This window comes from Prosopis cineraria, unplaced genomic scaffold (genome assembly GCF_029017545.1).
Source record: "Prosopis cineraria cultivar Desert tree isolate PC_DT_omini unplaced genomic scaffold, ASM2901754v1 PC8, whole genome shotgun sequence".
In the NCBI taxonomy this organism is placed as follows: Eukaryota; Viridiplantae; Streptophyta; class Magnoliopsida; order Fabales; family Fabaceae; genus Prosopis; species Prosopis cineraria.
In genome coordinates this window covers 8,179,411-8,202,461 of record NW_026555339.1, presented here as the reverse complement: position 1 = coordinate 8,202,461, position 23,051 = coordinate 8,179,411, and the positions used below count along the sequence as shown (strand labels likewise).

The following is a 23,051-nucleotide window of genomic DNA, read 5'->3' as shown; positions in this document are numbered from 1 at the left end:
GAAAGAAATCCACTCAACGAAGGCATTTCTTATAAACCATTGATTAAAAAAAAAAAAAAAAAAGCCTTTGGCCATGTGCCTCGTTAAACTTATTATGTAACACCCTCATACATGCACATATTTCATACACATTCATCTACCGCGTCAAAACTCACCTATTAACAATTTTATCTGAAGGATAAGTTGGCTTCCCATGAAGACCACAACTATCAATTGAAGATCAACACACCACACATGGTTTATACCATGAAGGGATTTGTGTTATTCCAAAATCTATGTATGCGCGCGCTCAAGAACTCAACTCTGCTTGCTTTCAACTGCAGTTTCTTGCTCATCTGGTTCTTGATCGAGATGATCGGCTACCTGGATTTGTCCGATTTCGCTGAAACAAGGTCCTCAGATTCTGGAAGCAACTACAGGTACAATCCTGTTTACCATAAAAAGCAGTAACATTAGTATTACCCACTAAAATGTGCAGCAATCAAACTCTCATGAATACAAATGTACAAACTAGCAACCTTTGCTGGTGTCCTAAGGGTTTTCAAAACAACTACGTTCTCTGGTTCAAAATTCAAAATGTAAGCATTTTCTCTAAGTTAATTTTAGTGCAAAATATAAGCAACTTAATATTTGTAAAAATAAATTTTCTATTTTACCCCTTGTATTCATTAACTTGAATTCTTGTATCTGTAAATTCATGACATTATTCTCACTTATCATAAATTAGAATTAAGGATAAAAAGAAAAAATAATATATATTTTTAAGACAATAAGGATTTTATTGGTATGCAGATTATTGTTAAAAGCTGCTTATATTTTGGACTGGAGGAAGTAAACCTATATTTTTAATTTTGATGTGTGTAATACACTCTAGGAAGCATAGGCACCAACACATGTGATAAAACTTGAAGAGTCCATATGTAATTTAAAGCGTGGAGTATAATTTAACTCTAATGTTTGGCATGCGATTGTTTATGCAAAAATAATGACAATTTATGGGAAAAGAATAAGATATTTTTGCTTTTGGGATGCTATTTGTTCCTGGTTAGAAAAGAAAGGATGCAGAATGAAATTGTAGAAATGTACTCCAAACCATTTCTGATGCATTTCTTACTATGCACAATCTTATATAGGCAAAGCTTGAGAAACCAACTCAGGATTCTAATTACCGTCAGCGAGGGCCAAACTGGTCAAGTCCTTAAAGCTAAACATCCATGTAATTATGGTGAGTTTCAGTAGTTATATATTTAATACCAGAAGACTCAAAATCAATGAAGAATATGCCATAAATGGAATACAGGAAACTGGAGGACACACAAAAAGAGCGGGGATAGAGCAGAGACCTCCCAGCGCTTTTCCTGTGCAAGATGGTTGCTGATGTTTTCCAATCTCTCAATTATTTGTCCAAACGTGGGTCTCCTGTGAGGTTCTTTATCCCAACATTCCTCAATTAACCTATCGATAAAAAAAAAAATAAAAAATTCTGGTCATTATATTTTGAAGCTGAGACATTTATGGGTCACTAAATTTGCTGCCAATAAACTTTATTAAAAGGACTCACTCTTTTAGTCCATGCGCATACGCCATAGGTGAAGCCTTAAAATGTGGACGCTCGTTTCCCACATATGCTTTAGGAACTTCTTTTTCTGGCATTGTAGGAAATGGTGGACAGCCCTCAATCATCTATAATAAAAGAAAGCCATATATGTTTCCGTCACTGTTTTGTCTGCCATCTCTATAAATACCACTGATTGTAGTAAATCTTGAAATTTCCCAATTCAGACAAATTTTATAATGTCCTTCCTCTATGAATTAAATTACATGAACTGTACTAGGAAAATGGTTTATAAGCCAGAGATGAAATTTCTCTGTTTAGTAACCCTGACACTATCAGTTTATAAGCATTTAAGTAATAGTAAACTTAAAAGTCAAAAAATTTTAAAATCATGAAAAGAAAAAAATCTGAGCCCAAAGGTTAGCAATAATGACACATTAGGTGCCCACTAGGCACTGGCAGACGGGTAAGAGAAGGAAAGAGAGGCTTCTTACCTCATGTAATATTAGAGCAAACGAAAAAACATCCACTTTCGTATCATACTCCTCATTTTTATAGACCTCCGGAGCAACATAGCGCCCTGCTCAAAGACATTAAAATTACCTCAGCAGCAATAACTCCACGTTGAAACCAGTAACAATGGCAACAAGACTTGGCCAATTGAATGACAAAATGTAACAAAAGCATAGGTAATATAATCATATCAAATTAACAAAATTCAAGCTACTCATGGAAAACGGCACTGTTTAGCACATCTTTTCGTAGGATATTGCATATAATGCAGATTACAACCCTTACAGCGTCATAGTTGCAAACACCCCCATGGGGCACGTTCTGCCTTTTTTTTTTTTTTCAAAGAAAAAGACCTTATGCAGAAGAACACAAATTGAAGAACACATACATGAAGTATCCTCGCTAGCCACAGGTTTGTCTTCTTTGACTGTTTTTGCAACTTTAAGCAACTTGCTAACCCCAAAGTCTGCAACTTTCAGATGCCCAGAATCATCCCGCAATATATTTCTGTTATCTTTCTCAACAGTTTCAATCACACAGTAATAAACCATGCAGGTCTTAGGCTAAACAATCCATGACACTTAATATGCATGCAGTTTGAAAATTAGAATCAATTAAATTTCAGAGAGTAGAGTGCATACGAAGGCTCAAGATCTCGGTGTATAATCACTTCTGGTCTATGCTCATGCAAATAATTCATTCCCCTGGAATAGTAAACAAAGATATCGCATTTATTACAAGCACACCCAGTGGCAAAATTTTTAGACTGCAGAGGTCATTTTAATCTTAAGATTGTGAATGAGCATAAGATAAAGGTGCTTTAAAGAAACACAAAATTTGCAGTAACGTGGTGTTATAGTAATTCTTTTCGCTGAAGGGAAATTCTTGTCCCTCATGTTTATTAAACATATTTATTCATTTAAACTACAACGTATGTAACAAAAAATCTGTCATAACTGAAGTACGATGGTTTATTTCAAACTTTTTTCCTACTTACACAGTTACAGTTCAATTTCACACTCTAAAATCAATTCAACAAAAAATTCAGTCCTCTACTTCAAATTTCTTGTTTTGGGAGGACGGTTCTTTTTCAGAAGTTCACATGCTATAGTAATAAGATAAGTCAGGATCTTCAGTCATGGCAACTGTAGCCTGCTAAACTATCTTTTTTTCTTTTTAAGAAAAAAATTAAACATAAAATTTTTACTATTAATAAAGTTCATTCAGTAAAAACTAAATGGATGCAAACATCCAAAACCATTGGGAATATCTAATATTCAACTCTTGAAAAATCAGATAATAAAAGAATTTCGTTCCTTGAAATCTTAGTCAAACCTATTGATAAATTTGTTATAAAGCAACACATGATGGACCTTGAAATGTCAAGCGCAAACTTCACAGCTGTCATTGGTTTCAATGCACCTCTCCTTCTCAAGTAGGCATGAAGATCTCCCTGAAAAACATGATAACTTGTAACGGAATCCAAATATTTAAAAACATACACACATGACAATAAAGAAAATTAATGACGAAGGGAAACAAAACAATCACAGAAGACAAGAAATTCTCCAAATCATAAATTAAAAACTAATATATTTATAAACTCAAAATAGGTCACAATCATATTGTAAATCCACAAGGGAAACCCTAAAACATCTAAATCATAAAGTACATCCCTCTTAAACCTGATATATCTGTAGCCTTTGTTCCAAAGTTTCAACTTCAAGACAGATTTAATTTCACTACTATAGTTTCATATGAGTAGGTTCAGGTGTGCAGATAATAGCAGATTCCAATACCCATTACCAGGAATGCAAGGCCATCAAAGTTCTTAGCAGAATCTCTAACAGCCACTTCCCAACAGAATCTAAGGGGTGTTTGATATCACTTTTGGTAAACTAACTTCCACTAACCTATGTTTGGGAAGAAAAATCTACTTTTTGAAAGCCCATCCATGAAACCTAGAAGCCATGGAAAAGTCAGTTTGGATAATGCAAGAGTTGCTTTTACTGTTTTGAAAGTCAGCTTAGCAAATGTACTTTTGACAAATTGTAAACCAAACACACACTAAATAACCTTGACCTATAATTAGTTATTATTATAAATCTCCAGAAACAGCTCCTTGTCACTTCCTTTTTAGAGGATTTTTAGGCAACTTGATTGACACCCTTAAACACCCTACATCTGACCACTCCCCATTCTTCTTGACTTTATCAGGCTAAGGAGTTCACCCTCATTTCATTCTGGGAACCGGTTAAAAGGACATTTTTAATTGATGCAGGATGAGATTAAATATCCTCCTCCAAGAACAGATTACAAGAGCCGTTCAAAAAGAGAAGCAATAAAAGGCTAGCATCCACTATAAAAAATTTAACCTAATTCCAACCACTTCAAGAAAGCCAAAATGGGAAGCCTGTGGGAGAAACAAACCCTCCAATTGATAACTAGCCATTTTGGGAGCAGATAGCGAGAACTTATGGCAGTAGCTTGGTGTAAAAACACATTGTATACCTAGTTCTTTAGAATAGAACTTGAACTTCACAGATTTTTAACCAATAATTCTTTTCAGAAAACACCTAAGCAAGCGGGCCAAAGGAGCGTGTGCTTTAATCAACACCCTTAATAGAAACACTTTAACATGGATAAGAGTCCCAGAGAATAGGATGAAACACAAACGGCAGAAAACATATAATAATGAACAAAGAGAAAACCAGCATTCAGAAACTTCAAAACTTGATATTTGACTCATCTCAAACTTCCAAAGCTTTATTTTCAAATAACCAATGCTCCAACCAAACCCAGAACTAATACTAGCAGATACTTGGGTGAGTGCACACAGGCGTGGGTGTGCAGAGGGAGAGATGTACAGGACGCACATGCATTCCAAAAAAGAAGATGTGCCTGTATAGGATACATATCCAATTCAATAGGCATACTGTATACCATCATCTGTATCAGTGGTCCTCTTTGTTTGATAAGTTTTGAAATTCAAACCATTTTGTAATGCACTGTTATGAGGTGAATCACTCCAAAACAGTTCAAGATCTTATAGAAAATCCCAGTGCTTGTGGATGCGGATAAAGATTGACATGAATGTGAAACAAAAACTCTACTTTCAATTTCTTTTATGCTTTTATTGGTAGTTTGTCATGGACATGTTATTCTACATTTGAAATGTTTGTTTGAAACTTAATTTTTTATGTTATTTACTTTTTTATGAATTAATGTATTGTGTGTGTATCAGACACACGCCCATACCATATCATGATATTTTAGAAATAGTCAGATCCCATGTACTGTATCATGCCATATTTAATATGATTACTCATGCTAATGTTTCTAATTGCATGAACAAAATTAAAAGGTATAGTCTTTGAACAGCCAAGGTTACACAATCACCCACCCAGTGGGAAAAACAAATGAAAAGTGTTCAGCCACATGGAGTAGTCACAAAAATTCTAAATTTCTAATCGAGGAAGAATCTGTGATAGTGGACGTTTTATTATAAATGTTCAAACTGAGCATCCAAAACAAGACATAAGAGTCATTGCGAAAACTAGAGGGTATTTCTAAGTCCTATACCAGAATTCCCAAGTACTTACTAACCCTCTAATGGGGTTTGTACATCCTTACTGACCTTTCTTGAAAAGCTTGCATTAAATAATATATGCCTGAATAATTGAAAGTTAAGGATAAAACTAATGCCAAAAAAACTTGGGGCAAGACCAAAATTTTCCCCACATTTCAGGGATGAGATTTCAACAATCATATTTAATTCCATTTTTATTTTTACTCAGAAAGGCAGCATTACGCATGATAGCTTTTTCCTGATAGTCAACTAAACCAACAAAGTTTCTCCATAAACACCAGGAACAAATATAAATGGATGCATGCCAATGGGATAAGATAAAAAGAAATAAAAATAAAGACAACATATTAGCAATTGAAGCAGTCATTACATTCATAGTTAGCCCGCAAGAAAGTAGTCATTACATTCGTTACATCACAAATTTTTCTTCTAGTCAGTATATTACCAGGACTAACCTGAGGTAGATATTCTGTAACAATCATCATTGGGGTGCTCTGTGTTACAGCACCTAAAAATTGGACTATATTTGGATGCCGTAATTTTTGAAATAATGCAAGCTCATCACGAAATGCTTTCCTGTGAGGAAGAAAAAGGAATAGAAGAAAACTTTCAAATTATGAGCTGAATAAACAAAATGATGTGGGCAAACAAAGCCACATATTGTACAATAAAACAAACCCACAGTTTATCATCATCAGTTAATACTTCCTCCCCAAGAGTTTTAACAGCAACATGAGTGCCACGCCATAATGCAACACGGAAAGTCCCCTAAAATTTTTATTCAATACAAAATATGGAAACAGAAAAGAATCAGTGACGCTAAATAAGGAGGACATGTTTGGAGAAGTCAAGGATAGACCAAACATAAACTATATAAAGGTGAAACCGAAATGCATACCTTTGTTATACTAACACTATTTGTAAAATCGAGTTCAGAAGGGTTAATCTCATATTCTGGGACTTCACGAACATTTTGGACAAGCATTGGAGCCGTCTAGAACAAGTGAGAAATGTTTCAGTTTCATGTTAAAAAAACTGAAGTCAGTGATAAGAATATTAAATCAAGCTACAAACCAGGGATTTTGCTCCATGTTTTTCCAAAAGTTTTGCAACATCATGATTTTTGTAGTACATTGCATCTGCTAGAGGCTGTAAAAAAGACATGAACTTGTATTAGGCCAAAGAGTTTGTATCCACATACCCAGCCAAAAACTTGCCACATTGAGATACTAAATCAGAACCAAACGAGTATAAACCAAAATTATCACATAGAAAAAGCTAATGTTGACAAATGAGATTATCCTGTCCAATCATAGAGAATGTAGGCAATTTCTTTCACTCGTTCACCTAGCCAGATTCACAACAAAACAATAAAATGTCGAGAACCTATGACTTTTGAGTCTGGTAGCAGCACCTCCATATCCATCTCCAAAAACTGAAAGCAACTCCATAATGGTGCATTTCTACTACAACAAAGTAAACCAGCTTTCTCCATAAGCTCTTTGAAACTATTTCCATCACAAACTGTTCAATAATCTCTCTGTGCTTTCTTTTTCAGCTCAGTTAATTTGGAGTTCTTATCTGATATTTTATTTTATTTAAAACCCTACTGAAACATAAACGTAAACATGAGAAGGTAAGATAGAAAGAAAAATAATATAGAAATTAGAAAGAAAAGTGGAAGGACCAAATCAATGACTAGGACGCGTCCCATTATATTGGCTAAATTTAGACAAAAAATCGATCAGCCTTAGTCATGAAGGTTGACTGCTTGACCAAAATATACATGAAAAATCCAAATTCGATGGGACCAACTATCAAGAAAAGATTAAAATGCTCATTCCAGGAGTACAAGCAAAGCGGCAGAAAGAAGCGTCAACTTAGACCAGAAGATTACCGTGCTGTCCCACCGGTCCTTTGGGTCGACCTCGGCACCCCTTTGGATTAACATTTCAACGACATCGGTGAGACCCTGACAAGCGGCGACGTGCAAAGCGGTGCGGCCATCAATGTCTCTGAAATTGACATCACTTCCAGAGTCCAAGAGCTCCTTGATTCCATCCAAATCCCCTTCGTTCGCCAAGTACATCAACCTCACGCTCGAGTGAATCGCCTCCGACCCAGTGTCATCGCCGGAGTTCCTGCGCTCCGGCGCCATAGAAGATTGCCTGCCCAGCGTGAAGCGACTTTGGGACTTGTTGGCGACTTCCATGGTGGATGGAAGCAATGGAAGTGCCGAAAGAGACGCACCTGCTTCCCAGGAATTAAACCTGGAAAAGCAGAAAAGGGATTCGAGTGAGAGAAAGATTCGGCGTTGAAGTTTGAACTGCAAGTTAAAAAAAAAAAAACAAACAAACAAACAAATAAGTTGAAAAAAAAAAAAATCTACGTAATAGGAAAAGAATAGCTGCTTTTCGTTTTTATTCCAAGAAGAGAAAAAAGATTAGAAGTTGAGTGCCGACAAAGGGAATGATTTTATTATTTTTTAAATCTATGAGGATTCTGTCAGGACACTGACTTTTTTTTTTTTTTTTTGGGGGTTTATGTCTACTTCTCTGGTTTCAGAGGCGAAGGCACTTACCTTTTGTTTTGTTTTGTTTTTTGTTTTTAACTTGTCCAGCTAATCCCCATTTATGCATACATATAGATACATACATGTACACATACATATACGTAACTGGGGAATCTCATCTTGGTCTCCCAAGGAAAAGAAATTTCACTTAAGTTCAATCCATTTTAAAATTATTCTGAATACTCAAGCACCATGTTTATAAATATATTTTAGGGAAAATGAACACAATCATCTTAGTGTAAAAAGATAATAAGTATAAGTTTAGATTTTTTACAATTACATATTCATAAATTCATAACATTAAATTTACCTATTAATAAGTAATTGTTCATTAAAAGTGAAATTTTTATTTAGGGTTGACATGTTCATCTTGGACAATTTAATAAAATTTCAACTTGAAATTTAAATATTTATAAGTACTAATTCATTTATTCACAAGTTAAAATTTAGAATTTATGACTTTGTAATTTTAGAACTAAGGTTCATATAGCAAATTTAAATTTTTATAGCTACATATTCATACATTTATAACTTTATGTTTATATATTAATAAGTAATTGTCTATCGGTAGTAAAATTATTATTTAGGGTTGACAAGTTCGTCTTGACCAACTTAATAAATGTACAACTTAAAGTTTAAGTATTTACAAGTATATGTTTATCTACTCACAAGTCAAAGTATATAATTTATTATGTCATATATTTAGAATTAAAGTTTATCATGATAGTAAGTTTGAATTTTAACAATTAGATATTCACAAATTCACAACTTTAAGTTTATACATTGATAAGTAATTGTCTATTGGTAGTAAATTTAAAGTTTTTTCTCTCTCACCAAGGGTAATTGTATCTTTTTCTTAAAAAAACACATTGACAAAAGGGTCCTTAAATATATAAAATAATTGCAAAATGCATTGGGATTTAAGTATAATATTTTTCTCTTTTGGGGGTCATAGATGAAATTGTCCCTATGTGTGTATAGCTACATATTCTCTTCATTCAATGTTATACTCCTTCCTTTTCAAATTATAAAATAATTTGATATAAAATTACACATATCAATAAAAATCAATAATGATGCTTTATAAACTTTTTCAAAATAAAACTATAAAATTTCAAAAATTTCTCTACATACTTAATTATTATACTATAATATTATTTTAATTTTTTCTCTACTTTGATTACTTTGGACGTCTAGATGCAAGTTTATTTTTGATAGGACTACATCTACAACTATAGACATAGTACATAGGTGTAACTATCTATTGATGGAAAATGTGATCAACCAAAAATTTCAGCGTAAGATCTTCCCTGATATCACATTTCGTGACCAATGCTAGACACCTCCTAAAATTGGAGGGGTATGTGTGAATGTTGATGGATCTATCTAACACTTACACAGAGCTGCATGCGGTGGAGTGCTACGAAATCATAATGGTGAGTGGATCATGGGCTTCCAATTTGATCTGAGATATTGTTCTGTCAAAGGCTGAATTATAAGCTATTAACTTGGGGTTGCTGGTTTCCTAACAGTTTGAAATTTTGAGAATTAATTTACACTCGAATTCTTTGGATGCTCTAAATCTCCTAGCCCGAGGTTATTTAATGGATCATCCCTTGAGAAATATTGTGCTAGGGATCCAAGAGCTGCTGTATGATGCAAGAGATGTTTCACTTTATTACTCTAACTGGGAGGCCCTCATATGTGTTAATTATAAGGTAAAGAATGGTTATTCAAATATGCCTAGAATAGTACTGGTCTATTCAGATCCACAAAGATGTTCGGAAAGATTCCTTGAAGACCAAAAATGGCTTACTAGTTGAGTTTTTGATTATTGTTCAGAACTTAGTTTCTATTTCTTTCTTTAAAGCTTCGACTTGCCTTTTTATCTAAAAAAAAAAAAAATCTCTGTACTTAAGAGGGTAATATTGAAAACACATTATTAAAGAAATTTTATTTTTTTAAAATTGTCTTATATTTTAAAATAATCAAATTCTTTTAAAGTTGTATCAGACTTTGAAATGGAGGAGATAAGATATTTTTAATCAAATCACATTTTAAATGAATTAGTTATTGATTAATTATTTTTAAAATCACACACTCTTTCCATATTTATCTATATTTAATAAGATATTTAAATTAGAAAACTTTTTTAATTACACTTCTAAGTACAATTATTTTCAAAAAAATCTCATTAATTATATTTTAAAAAATCCAAAATGTCTTGTAATTTTTAACATTTAATCTTAAAAAAGTGAGTTATATTTTTTAGCAGAATGAGTATTAATATTAATTAATCTTCGCGTGTAACATTGATTATGTCATTGTTATCAGCTTAATTCCAATGTTTATCTAATTACCTTTTTTCGTGCATCAAATCGCCAAACAAAGTTTGTAAATTTCTAGACTCCAAGCTTGTCGATTTTTTTTTTTTTTAGTTTTGATCGTGATACAAAAAGAATGCATCTGGTCCCAAAAAAAAAAAAAAGAACCACTATTTCCTTCCCTTTTCTAAAGAGGGTATTGCCATCCAATCAACTAATCAATTGAACTTGGCTCTACTTGCTAGTAAATTTGGAGAAGTTTATCCTCACAGCCTCACTCCTTGCTTGAAAATACATCCAGGATAAAATACGTTGATTCAACAATTATAAGCTTAACAAGCCATATAATGCATCATGGTTTTGGAAACACAACTTGAAATCACAGGACATCATTATCAAAAATTTATCCTGGCAAGTCTATTCTAGTGCAAGTATTCCAGTTAATCATGATCTCTAGTGGAAACCTATTGACTACTCCTTAGTTAATCGGCTTTGTATCAGGAGGGTGTCTAATCTTATGGTACATTATTCTTGGAATTGATCTTTTGTAGTTGGAATAAAAAATTTGATTACTTAAGGCTATGTTTGATATGATGGAGGAGTTTTTAACGGAATCGGAATCGAAATCGAAATGGAACTGAGTTGTAAAAGTGTGTTTGGTGTGAAGATGGAATTCTAATATAATATTAATTGGTATATGCACTTAAAATAAGAAATGACCAAATTACCCTTTTTTTCTCAAAATTAAAAAGACCTATCTTGTCATAAATTTACAAAAAACATGAGGGTAGTGGGTTCCACAAAATGAATTCAAGCAATTCCATGGTCAATATGATGAAATTGCATTCTAGTATTTTTAGTGGAATTATGATTCTTAAAAATTGCAACCCCTATATACCAATTATGCTTAAATTAAAATTTCATCCCTAATTTCATTTTCACCTTATCAATTCAGTGATACCAAACATTGTTTAAGTTTATAGTAGACATGATGCTCGTGCTATTTTAAGAACTCTAATTTCTATTTTATCCCCTTTGGATAAGCTGTTGTGGAAAGGCAGTTCGAAATTTTAATGGCTGTTATTCAGCCAAAGACAATTTTTCTTCCACATACAGGTGTAGACATTCTATCTTTGATGAATCCTTTTGGAAACTTCTATGGAAAATCAAATTGCCTTGAAAGCAATTGTTATTCATCTGGAAACTCATACATTCTACTATCTCCCTTGGAGACATTCTTTAAGAACGTCATCTTGATGTTCATTTACATTGTGTTTTTGGGTGCTTAAATGAAGAATCTTTACCTTAGCTATAATTACACTAGAAGTCTAGAATCATATGGTTTGGTGCTTTGTCCATTCAATCCTATGAGATTGTAACAGAAATTGGACTGTCCAGTTGGCTTATCTATACAATCACACATCTTCACAAGGATGGCCTTGAGAATCAGATTATAGATATTATTATACTCCTTAAGTTTCACAAGGGAATTACTTAGCTCCCTTGTCAAGTGATGTTGGGATTTTTGTTGAAATATTTATATAGATTTACATTAATTAATAAGTCTAAATAAATTAATTTATATGATTTTGTGTGAATCGTGATAGATGGACCACACAAGTGAGCCCAATGAACAGAATCCCAACCCACAACCCAGTAGCCGTTAGTTATTTCCTATCTTTTAACTGACTGAGTCGAAGATAATAGAATATAATTATTTAATTATTCAATAAAGCGGTTATTGATTTGATCCTTATAAGTAGATCAGTCGATAACCACTACACACATGATATATTTTCTTCTGCTCTATTATCTCTGCACTTTTTGAAGACTCTGGGGACCAGTGGATTTTGCATTTGTTTATATTTAAGGTAATCGAGCTATCTCAATCGATCAATAAATTTTTCAGGTACGCATATATTATTTTACTTATTCATATAAATTGAGATATACAAATTATAACAATTTTATCATCAATGTCATTGCCTTTTAGATATCTGTCAATGGTCTGATACAAGTAGCAGGAATATTTCTTTCTTCAATCCTTGCTCGTTTGCTTTTGCATGGAATAGCTCTCCTAAGGGTCTACTTCAATTGAATTGGAATATTAGGATGAAAAAAATTAACGTGAGGTTACAATGTTTAATGTTTTGCTAAGATTTATATTAATTTTGAACATTTACATAACTTCGTGTGACAACATTCCTCAATCACTAAGCCTAATTGTTTCATCCTCTTGTGTCTCCAAACTTTGCTAATGCGGATTAAGAGCAGTGAGCCACGTGGTAAACACACGCCCTTACATGCAAAAAATTACATATGTATTATATAAGTTTTACAACCCCATAGCTCCTTTTTTCTATTTTGGAATCTTGAACCTCGAGATTTAATAAAAAATATCTGAGATAAGTTTTTGTGTTCATCAAAGTCAAAGCACACATCCAAATTCAATAAATGCTACCAAAAGTATTTACATATCATCCAGTAAAATTTTCACATTAAAAGTAAGATCTACCTTGACCTTTTTTTTTTTTTTTGGTTTCTTGAATCATTTTTTCCTCCTTGCTAGCCTAACTTGTTTGTTTGTTTTTTTTTTTTTCTTGTTTGACTTTTCCTCCTCTGCGACAAGCACTAACTCAGCTAGATCTCAAATATGACAATGCTTCCTTCAAAATAATTTTTAATAATTTATTAAACTTATTAGTTGAAATATTTTACAGTCTAACTTTTTATAACATACTAAATAATAAAGCCAAATAATATGCAAAATAACATTCCTGAAGCAAGTTGGCCCTCACATGTTTGGGCTTTTGTAATAATAGATTGTCCATTTTTGTTGGGCCTGTCTTCCGGTATTAGCCCACGATGAGATTACCCCCTTTGGAAAAAAACCTTCATCCACAATGTCCTTTCTTTTCTTGCCCTCAACCTGCTAAGCTAAGCGACGACGACGGTGGAAGTCGTATCGGGCTCGCCTCCATTCACTGTAAGCTTCCTCTTTATTTTTCTATCTCTTCTACGCAATTCGTTGCTTTGTTTTTATTCTAAACGCACTCCTATTCCACGTCTCACTTAGATCTCTTCTTGCTCTCTTCATCTGATCTTCCCCTTGGCTTCCTTCTCTGGGTTCTTAATGTCGCCCTCTTTGAATTTGTTGATGTTACAGTAGCCACAAAATTTGTTGAGATCACCTAGTTCGCGTTGGAATTGTTGAATTTTTAATAAAAAACTATTTTTAAGGCCTTGGTTTGTGTAACATGCCACTATCATTGGGAAGGACGATAACTGTAGTGTGATGCCATTAACAAATTTGTTGACATTCTGTTTTGGATGGTTTTGCTGTTCTGTTTTTTTTTTTAATTTTTTTGATACATGGGCAAGCATGAGCTTGTAAAAAGAAAACCAAACTATCCAAGCAATTGTCTAGCCTCCATGACATATGACATACAATCAGGAGGGATTCCAGAAATCAAAATTGTTTCAAGACCTACATCGTGAGCACCTTTGGCCAATTTGTCAGCAAACTGAATGTCATCCCTGTTGCTTTACAGTTGAAGATGTTTGAGCTTTTTGAATAAAGAACTTAGCACACGAGGAGACTTTCTTCCTCAAACCTGTTAAGTGAGATCAAACTATTTGCAACGATTTTTAGCTTGTCTTGCAGAAGAATATTACTCTTTTGCGATTTAAATGATTGTAAAATGTAGATTTCGCTACTGTTGGAGTTGAAAGTTTAGCATGTTAAAGATGAAATGATTTCTATAAGGCATAAGGTCTAAGAGTCACATTTAAAGTCAGAAGCTACTTGTTTGCAGCCTGTTGTAGTTGTAATTAATCCAAAAGGGACGAAAAGGTGATCCGGCAAAATGGTAGATTGAGGAAGAGGGATCCGGCCAAACCATTAACTTAAATTCCCCAAAGCAATCAACCGTTACGTGAAGTTTTTATTTTTGTCTTAACATCAAATTTGTTATTTTACCCATAAAGAGGAAGGTTTAATCCAGAGCATCTCAGTCAGCAGGATGAGAACTAAGAATTTCCTTCTAAATGTTCAAGCACCTTTTGTTACCTGGAATACAGTTTCCTATTTACCAGCTTTGTTATCTTGTGAAGTATGGTGGTTTTCTCAATAAAAAAATTATTTCCTACTTAACTGGGATTGGAAGCAGGGGACCCTCAAAGAGACAGAAAACAGTTACTTGTGTTGTCACAGGAAAATGCCATTTTTGTTGTTACGATAAAGTCTGCATCGTCATTTTTGTTGGTATTTTTGAATGCCATGCTTGGGTTGGAATATGACAGTTTGCCACCTTCCTGCTAGTTTCTGTTAATGTCTGGGAAGCCATTCGTGGATTTTGTACAACTTACCAACGAATAAAACTATATGTTTCTTGTCGCTTTTATTTGTTTCTATTTTCAGCTGTCTTTGCCATAAAGATGTGCTTATTTTGATGCCCACTTGTTACTGTACTTTAATACCAACTTAAATACGCAACAGATATTGCAAAATTTTTCCATTTGATTTATTTTCATTAAAACTGTTTTCATGGAACACTTAATTTTTTCAACATGATGTAGTTTAGGAAACGAGAAGATTCTAAAATTCTCTAATAGAACCTCTCATTCCAGATTATGAAGAGAAAATAAGCTCCGGTTCGATTCCTTTGGGTCATGGGCAGTGACTGTATTTTGAGAAACTTTAAGTTTTGATGATCTATGTTGCATGGGCTTGGGTACTTCTTTGGGTCCTGGTTTGGTTAGAGTTATGGGATATAATTATTTTCCTATCATATAGGGTACGTTTTGATGCTTTATATGAAACAAATGAATAATCTCTATTATAATTTACGTGATGACGTCTCAAATTGGGTAGTGACAAGTGATTCTTGCGGTACTTAAATAGCATAGCCCTTCTTCCTTAAAAGTGATTCCGTAAGTTAGGTCCTTCATGCTTTCTTAGGTCTCCATCAATATGGGAAAACTTATGGTCATATGAAAAATATAATGAATCTTCTACAATATACAGTCAGCCAAAAATCTTACATTTAGTTTATGAATCTGATGGGTACCTAAGTGGGATGGGGAATCTTACCCCAAAAGGTAACTATTGAAGTGGGAGAACTAACTCACTTATATACCCCATTGAGCATCTTATACTATTCAATGTGGGACTTGATATCTCATATTACCAAGTCTCTATCAATTGGCCCCCCATAGAAAGCCAACGTCCTGACGGCTGCACTCCACAGCATTTAACTCGATCTCCTCCCGATCAGAATCCTTCGTGGGTAACCCTTTCCGAAACCGCCGACAGCAAGGCTCTGATACCAATTGATGGGTACCTAAGTAAGATGGGGAACCCTACCCCAAAGGCTAGTTGTGGAAGTGGGAGAATTAACCCACTTATATACCCCATTGAGCATTCCATACTACTCAATATAGGACTTGGTATCCCCTACTACCAAGTCTCTATTAGAATCTGATCTAGAAAGTTCATATATATGATTAAAATCAAATTTAGTTTTTAAAAGGAAAAAATACTGCATGATACTTATTTTGGAGCACCCAAGAGTACTGATGACTATGGGTACAGGTACAGCTAGAATATAGAGGTATCCATGCTTCATGAATGGTGATCCATTGACTTCCTATTGATTGTACATATATTGTTTTTCAAATAAAAAAACAGTATTGTGTTTCTGCTGATTTTCTAATGCAGCAATATTCCCTCAGGATGTCGATGTGAAAAGGAGAACCTTGCAACTTAATGAAGCATGAATATATGGCAGTCAAAGTCGAGGCATCTCCTATTTTTATTAATCACCTACTCTGATTCACAGGAAGAATTTATCCCTAAAATCTGCAGTACAAATCCTCCATAGTCTTTGGTAAACGAAAAAAGTACTTATCAACCTTTATTGACATTAGTTATCAAGACATGAGAAAAAAAAGTGTCGCACCATGTAATGAAATTTAGTGTTGCTTTTTCATTATGTTTTACAAATTATAAGCTTATTGATACATTAAGATTGCTTCTTTTAAAGATATAGCTAGTAATTATTTCATTAATGTTAATATCCTAAGAAGCTTGAACGTAGGATTCTCCCATTTGTACAAATGCCTGTGGAAACTAATATAAAATCCACTCATAATTTCACTGCCTGCCATAAATGGGCTGAATCAAACACTTCTAAGATGTTACCTGCTTCATTAGTGTAATTTTTATAACATACCCCTGGGATTTTTACATGTAATTGGTGTATTGTAGTTTTCTTTTATTGTTTGTTCTGTGTTCCTTATAAGAGAGTGCTTTATCCTCTGCTGTTGTGTTCCTTTCTTTCTTAATAATTGAATTGCTTCTTTTATTGAGAATTTCCTAATTAGGGGGCTATTGTTTCTTGTTTGCTTCTGCTTCGTGTGTGTGTGTTGTCAGTTATACTAATGGAAGTTGCAGTGGCGGACCTCTATGCCACTAATCCAGGACCAATTGATGGTTCAGTTCTTTATGATCAAGATAAGCATGTCTCCACAGCAGTTTGGGACGGACAGGTGCAGTCTACTGTTGGATGATCCTTTACTTTTTATCTTTCCCTTCGTATTTTTCTGCTAAATCTTTTCAATGGCTTGTTCTGAATTTGATTGTCCTTTCTTTAATGCACTGACAGGAGCGTGGTGCTCTGAGATGTCATGAGCACACTTCAAAGCTTGATCAATGGACGCTTAATTCTAAGCAGGTTGAATTGATTGAGAAGGCTGGGTTTGGGTACTTAAGATCAATTCCAGCTATTAGTCTGGACAACCCCCTTATATCAGCATTAGTTGAAAGGTGGAGGCGAGAAACAAATACTTTTCACTTGAATGTTGGAGAAATGACCGTAACCCTTAAAGATGTTGCGCTTTTACTTGGTCTGGCCATTAATGGGGATCCTGTAATAGGTATAACATACACCACATGCGGTTCAGTCTGTGAAAAGTATCTTGGCAGGGCACCGGCATCTGGTTACACTAGCGGTGGAATGGTGAAGCTTAGTTGGTTGAAAGAGTTCTTTTCTCGCTGTCCCGAGGATGCTTCAAAAGAAGTGATAGAGCAACATACTCGTGCTTATCTCCTTTATCTTGTAGGTAGCACCATATTTTCCACCACTACAGGGAATAAAGTCCCTGTAATGTACTTGCCATTATTTGAGAATTTTGAACAATGTGGACAATATGCCTGGGGTGCAGCAGCATTAGCATTCTTGTATAGAGCGCTGGGAAACGCCTCACTGAAAACTCAAAGTACCATTAGTGGCTGTTTGACGCTTTTGCAGGTAATTTAAAGGTGTTTCTTCAATGTTCTCTTCTGTCTATATTTATAAAGTTTTCATGCTAATTCTTTTTCCTCCTCTATATGCTGGTGTAATTACCTATTATGATTTTGCAGTGTTGGAGTTACTTTCACCTAAATATTGGGCGGCCAAAGCTTAATCAAGATCTGATGCATGATCGATTTCCATTTGTGCTTAGATGGAAAGGAAAACAAAGTAGTCCAACGGCAAATCGTGATGTGGTTTTCTATCGGAAGGCTTTGGATTCCTTAAAACCATGCGATGTTAGTCTTATATTAAAAAATGTGTTTGTGTGTGTGTGTGTTTAATGCTGATTTGGCGATATTCTGGTTTTTCTTCTAGAGAGGAAATATAGTTTGACTGCTATTTATGTACAGGTGGAGTGGCTCCCTTACAGAAACATGGATAGTATGATAATTCCAGAACATATCAAAACTACTCTAATTATTGGGAGGTCGAAGACAATGTTGATTTGCTTTGACAAGGCAGAACGACATCTTCCAAATCGATGCCTTAGGCAGTATGGCATGCTTCAATCAATTCCGGAGGATGTGGAGCGATGGGAGAGGAAGAGTAGAGGAGTTGATGGTGGGGTTGATTTGTCAGGGAAAATGGAGGCTGAGCTTAATGAATGGATGGACCGTCATCTCCACATTGTTGATGGAGATGAGGGTGTAGATGAGAGTGAGTACATGCAGTGGTACCTGAAAATTACTCGTAAGTTTATAGGAAGGCCTATCTCTCTTTCATCTGAGTTTCAGAGAACGGTAAGGATAGGTTTAAATGAATTTTGTTTTATTTCTTATAGCAATTATAGATTAAGTTTGAAATGCTTTTTAAAAGAAAAAAAACAAATGTTTGCAGAATGCTGGTCTGAGGGATATAGCACATATAGCAGATACCTTTTCAACAAAAGGGTTGGATCCACAACAAGTTGAATCAATTTCTAGAATAAGATGTATTGCCCATGAGTGTTTAAGGGACCAAATTGGTGGTCCAGTCATAATGTCAGACATTCCTCAAGAAGAACTTGGGAAAAGGGTAAGAGGAAAGGAGAGGGTTAGAAGAAGAGGTTCAGGTAAACGATTGCGGAAGGATGACGCAGTTCAGTATAATGCAGTTAGTGAGGACGAACAACCTCAGTTCTTTAGTGCTACTATTGAGGTTGAGCAATTACATATAAGTCATTTAGATGGAGAGGTGGATCATACACAATTTAATCAAGTAGATAGTGAAGTCGGTCACGTTCAGTTGATTCATGCAAATGCTGATGGTGAGAATCTGCGGCTATGTGATGCAAATATTGAGGTGGATCAGTCAGAGCTTGCCTACGCAGATGGTCTGGAAAGCAATCTGGAGCCAAATCATGAAGCAGCCAAGGTTGACTATGAAGAACAGCACAAGGTTGGTCAGGAAATAAAAGAAGAACCTAACCATGTTGAGGAAATGGGTCCTGCCAACAAGGTCCTTGGTCATGCAGCTCTTGAGATCATCAACGAGAAGCGTTCTGATGCTACTGCAGAAGGCATTAGTGCACTACCTAGTGATGTGAACTCACAGCAATGCAGCAATGATGTTGGTAATTCACAATTTGCTCACATTGACAGCGAAACTGTGGTAACTGAACCATCATCTGCTAAAGCAGCAATCGAGGTGACTCAACATTCTTCTCTTGAAGCTTACGAGGATCTTGCACAGAAAGGAGATTGTAGTGTTGCTGTATAGTGGGACGGATTTCACTGTCTTAGAGAAGCAATTTTTTTAAGGCCAACTTAATTTAAAGATGTGATTGTTTCATCTGTAATTATATATGTTCTTTTATTTAAGTTCTGGTCTTTTATGGTATCCGATTTGGCATTTCCTAGTGTTAATGAATTGGGATGCATAAAATGCAGTTGGGTTGCCACATGCAGTCATCAGACCGTTCTCAAACATGGGGCGACGGATATCCGCTTAGGAAAAAAAAAGTGGGGAATGTGTTAGTTGCTCAAAACATAACAAATCAATGTTCTAATCTTTATTTGTTTGCATTTGGCATTGGACCGTATTTTAAATAAAATTGATTTTGATATGTGTAAAATGAAAGTACAGTTTTTTAATGAGTTATTAAATACTTATTGATATTTACTTAAACTTTTTTCCTGGTAAAAAAACTTGCGTCACGCAAAGAGTATTCAGGATTTTGGAATAACACCTTAGCTCTTTTGAAGATTGGGGATTAGTCTCTCTCTCTCCTTTTCATTTAGTCAAGTAGGGTCATTTTTATTCTTGTTGGACCTCTTTAATTATTGAATAAACTATGAGTGGGAGTGTTTAGATGATGAAACCAGGATACCCCTATCCTGTCATGACAAATGATCTGGATTGAATTTTTGTTATGTATCTCATTTTGTTTAGTCAGGAATTGGGATGGGATTCAGTTGGGATGACCTGGTAAATTGAATAATGTGAAAAAGAAACGTGAATAATAATATTTATTAAAATATTAAATTACATAACTTACTAAGTTTAAAATTAAAATAAAATGAGTATATAAATCACAAAGGCTTAAAGTCAATTATTTAGTTATATCAATAACAATTATAAGTCTATAATTCAAAGTGAAATGTACATAACATATCATGACAGCAATTACAAGTGACCTCTAAACTATAAAAGCAACAACAATAAACAAATGAGGTACAACATTAAATTATTATTCTTTTTCTTTAGTTGATGTATTTGAAGCTATTGACTCTTTTGTAAATAAAACAAGAAACAAAATATAAAGAAAAATTATTAAATATATGAATATAAGAATAAATTATATTAATATAATTCCTCATACAGTTTGCTTTATATCATTAAAGTTATTAATATCTAGACCTTTTAACTTTGAATATGGATTGTAAATACTGAAGTTATAATTAATATAATCTATTATTATATTAATATAATTAAACTATATGAATATAATTAATATATTTAATATCTATTTTTTTTAAAAAAAATATGCATGCATGCATGCATGTATTTGGGATGGGATAGGATATTTCAATGACAATCCTGTATTATGTCCCATCCTGATATGATTAGGATGAAACTGAATTGATCAGGTTGAGTACAAGATTGAACACCCCTTATTGTCAATGAAGAAAAAGAATGAAGAATATTGAGGAATAAGATAAAATTTTGTCATTTTGTGATCTATAACCATGCTTTTCTTGGGAGGTTGTGACAAAGAGAATTTCATTAAAAGTCCTTGAATGTGATATAATTTCAATTAAGATCTAAAAAATTTTAAAATTTCACTATAGGCCCAAATGTTTAAAATGAAATAAATTCTTTTAATTAAATAATCAAAATATCCTTCAGTTATAATTAGCATTTTATTGAAATAACAAATTAAGTTACAGTTTTTAAAAATAATATTACTATAATAACAAGTCAAGTCATATATTTTACAAATAACATTATTAAAATAAATGTAACTTTTTATTATTCTGATAATATTATTTATAAAAACTATAACTTGACTTGTTATTTTAATAATATTATTCGTAAAAACTATAACTTAGTTTGTTATTATAATAATGTTACTTGTAAAAATTATAATTTAACTTGTTATATTATTAATATTTGTAAAAATCATAACTTAATTTATTATTTTAATTATGTTACTTGTAAAAATCATAACTTGATTTGTTATTTTAGAAATATTATTTGTAAAAATAATAACTTAACTTGCTATTTTAATAATATTAATTATAAATGAAGAGTATTTAAGTCATTTGACTAAGAAAATTATTTAATGATATTCTCCCTTTGACAAATCCGGATTGAGTCAGTCATGTTACCTCACATGGCCATAAGTGCAGAACTCTTACGATGATATTCTTTTTTCATATATACATCTCGTTTTTAAGTATAAGAGAACTTACTATGTCTTTCTTTGTTTTTATTTATAAGTAAAATTATAGATTTCAAGAACCATTTATTATATTTTCTTCAAATTGTCTCTCATAAAGTTGAGGATTCTTTTTTTAAAACAATTTTTTTCATTAATTACGAGGATAATCTAATTCAAAATTTTTAATTCCAGACATATATTTAGCTAACTTTCTTAAACTATGTCAGCTGATTATTTTTTTATATATTTAAAAATGGAAGGAGTAACACTCAAACTTCAAAAGCTATTTAAGAAAAAAAAGGTTAAGGTCTAATTTTATACATGTATTTATTTTTTAGAAGTGCTGGGCATCCTATGCTTTTAAGTTGGGTAATTTTATTTTTAAATTATTTTTTCGAGGAGCAAAAAATCTCTCTATCAATAAATCATTAATTTTTTTATTTTTTACTGACGTGGCATATGTGTGATTTGAAAGTAGAACTGTTGCAAGAAAATGAGAAGAATTACACCAAAAAGATACCTAATCAAGTTTCGCAAAAGAAAGAAAATGATGAGAAGAAAGATGCAAATGATAAGGAGGAGGAGGAGTGGACTTCAATGCTTGTGACTATAGTTCCATTGAGCCAAGGGAAAGCAAAATTGTCAAATCCAAGTCACAATGAGATACTTTCAGTAGAGTCAAATGAGGCTACTAGAGTGGATGTAGAAAAGATATTCTTTTTCAAAGCTGAGGCTTATAAAGGAATCCACTCAAGGAAAGGAAAAGCACATACCAAGTTTTAAGCTAGTGAATCTGAGCATGGAAAAGACAAAATGGGAGGAATTAGGCTCAAAAGAAACTAAACCACCATGCCCAAAATTTTATTACCAACGTTGAAGAGGAAGCTATCTAATAGAGCCCATAATGTGAATATGGGTGACGTGACCTTCAAAGGGCCCCTATTTCCTGATCAGGCGACTACTTTGGGTGTTTCCAATACTGAATGTGTACCTTTCTATTTGCCCATTAATGTTGAGTCATCTCTCATCCTTACAAGTAAAGTCACCTCGAGTTTGGTGGAGGGAAGGGAAAATAATTTTGCTCATACCTATGATCCCTTTTTGCATATGGATGGCAAGAAGTTGTCACAGATTTGTGCAACTGAAGCTATAGATTCTCAAGAGCACTTTTGCGAAGTAGAAGGAGATGAAAAAGACATTAAATTAAATGTGGTTCCTGAAATGCCTTCGACGACTCTAGCTTGATTCTCAAGTTTTATCTTTCTTACTTTCTCCTTATTT

At 33.6% G+C, this 23,051-nt stretch overlaps 2 protein-coding genes across 7 annotated transcripts; one reads left to right on the top strand and one right to left on the bottom strand.

The window, feature by feature from the left end:
- Positions 1 to 7,996, bottom strand: LOC129317016 (integrin-linked protein kinase 1-like). Its single transcript, XM_054961319.1, has 12 exons — positions 7,555 to 7,996; positions 6,732 to 6,806; positions 6,556 to 6,651; positions 6,340 to 6,425; positions 6,113 to 6,233; positions 3,442 to 3,521; positions 2,710 to 2,772; positions 2,457 to 2,575; positions 2,050 to 2,135; positions 1,562 to 1,683; positions 1,344 to 1,455; positions 1 to 427 (listed from the first exon to the last, which is right to left on the bottom strand). Exons 1-12 carry the CDS (start codon positions 7,867 to 7,869, stop codon positions 332 to 334), a joined length of 1,371 nt encoding a protein of 456 aa, XP_054817294.1. The 5' UTR covers positions 7,870 to 7,996; the 3' UTR covers positions 1 to 331.
- A 5,459-nt stretch (positions 7,997 to 13,455) lies between these two features.
- On the top strand, positions 13,456 to 19,726 carry LOC129317033 (protein MAIN-LIKE 2-like). 6 transcript variants are annotated; one of them, XM_054961347.1, is made up of 7 exons: positions 13,456 to 13,539; positions 16,287 to 16,441; positions 16,987 to 17,102; positions 17,219 to 17,863; positions 17,977 to 18,144; positions 18,259 to 18,648; positions 18,746 to 19,726. In XM_054961347.1, exons 3-7 carry the CDS (start codon positions 16,995 to 16,997, stop codon positions 19,604 to 19,606), a joined length of 2,172 nt encoding a protein of 723 aa, XP_054817322.1. In that variant the 5' UTR covers positions 13,456 to 13,539; positions 16,287 to 16,441; positions 16,987 to 16,994; the 3' UTR covers positions 19,607 to 19,726. The 6 variants fall into 6 exon arrangements, with proteins under 6 accessions (XP_054817322.1, XP_054817317.1, XP_054817320.1 ...); XM_054961342.1 differs by having other exon boundaries at positions 18,725 to 19,726; XM_054961345.1 differs by having other exon boundaries at positions 16,287 to 16,454; positions 18,725 to 19,726.
- The last annotated feature ends 3,325 nt before the right edge of the window (positions 19,727 to 23,051 follow it).

What these genes read in the sequence shown, in the direction of transcription:
- LOC129317016 (XM_054961319.1), bottom strand. Translation starts at nt 7,869, where the DNA reads ATGGAAGTCGCCAACAAGTCCCAAAGTCGCTTCACGCTGGGCAGGCAA. An exon ending in AGGACCGGTGGGACAGCACG is followed by an intron (nt 6,807 to 7,554) that starts GTAATCTTCTGG and finishes TCTTTTTTACAG; the next exon opens with CCTCTAGCAGATGCAATGTA. An exon ending in ATAGTGTTAGTATAACAAAG is followed by an intron (nt 6,426 to 6,555) that starts GTATGCATTTCG and finishes TAAAAATTTTAG; the next exon opens with GGGACTTTCCGTGTTGCATT.
- LOC129317033 (XM_054961342.1), top strand. Translation starts at nt 16,995, where the DNA reads ATGGAAGTTGCAGTGGCGGACCTCTATGCCACTAATCCAGGACCAATT. An exon ending in GCTGTTTGACGCTTTTGCAG is followed by an intron (nt 17,864 to 17,976) that starts GTAATTTAAAGG and finishes ATGATTTTGCAG; the next exon opens with TGTTGGAGTTACTTTCACCT. An exon ending in ATTCCTTAAAACCATGCGAT is followed by an intron (nt 18,145 to 18,258) that starts GTTAGTCTTATA and finishes ATTTATGTACAG; the next exon opens with GTGGAGTGGCTCCCTTACAG.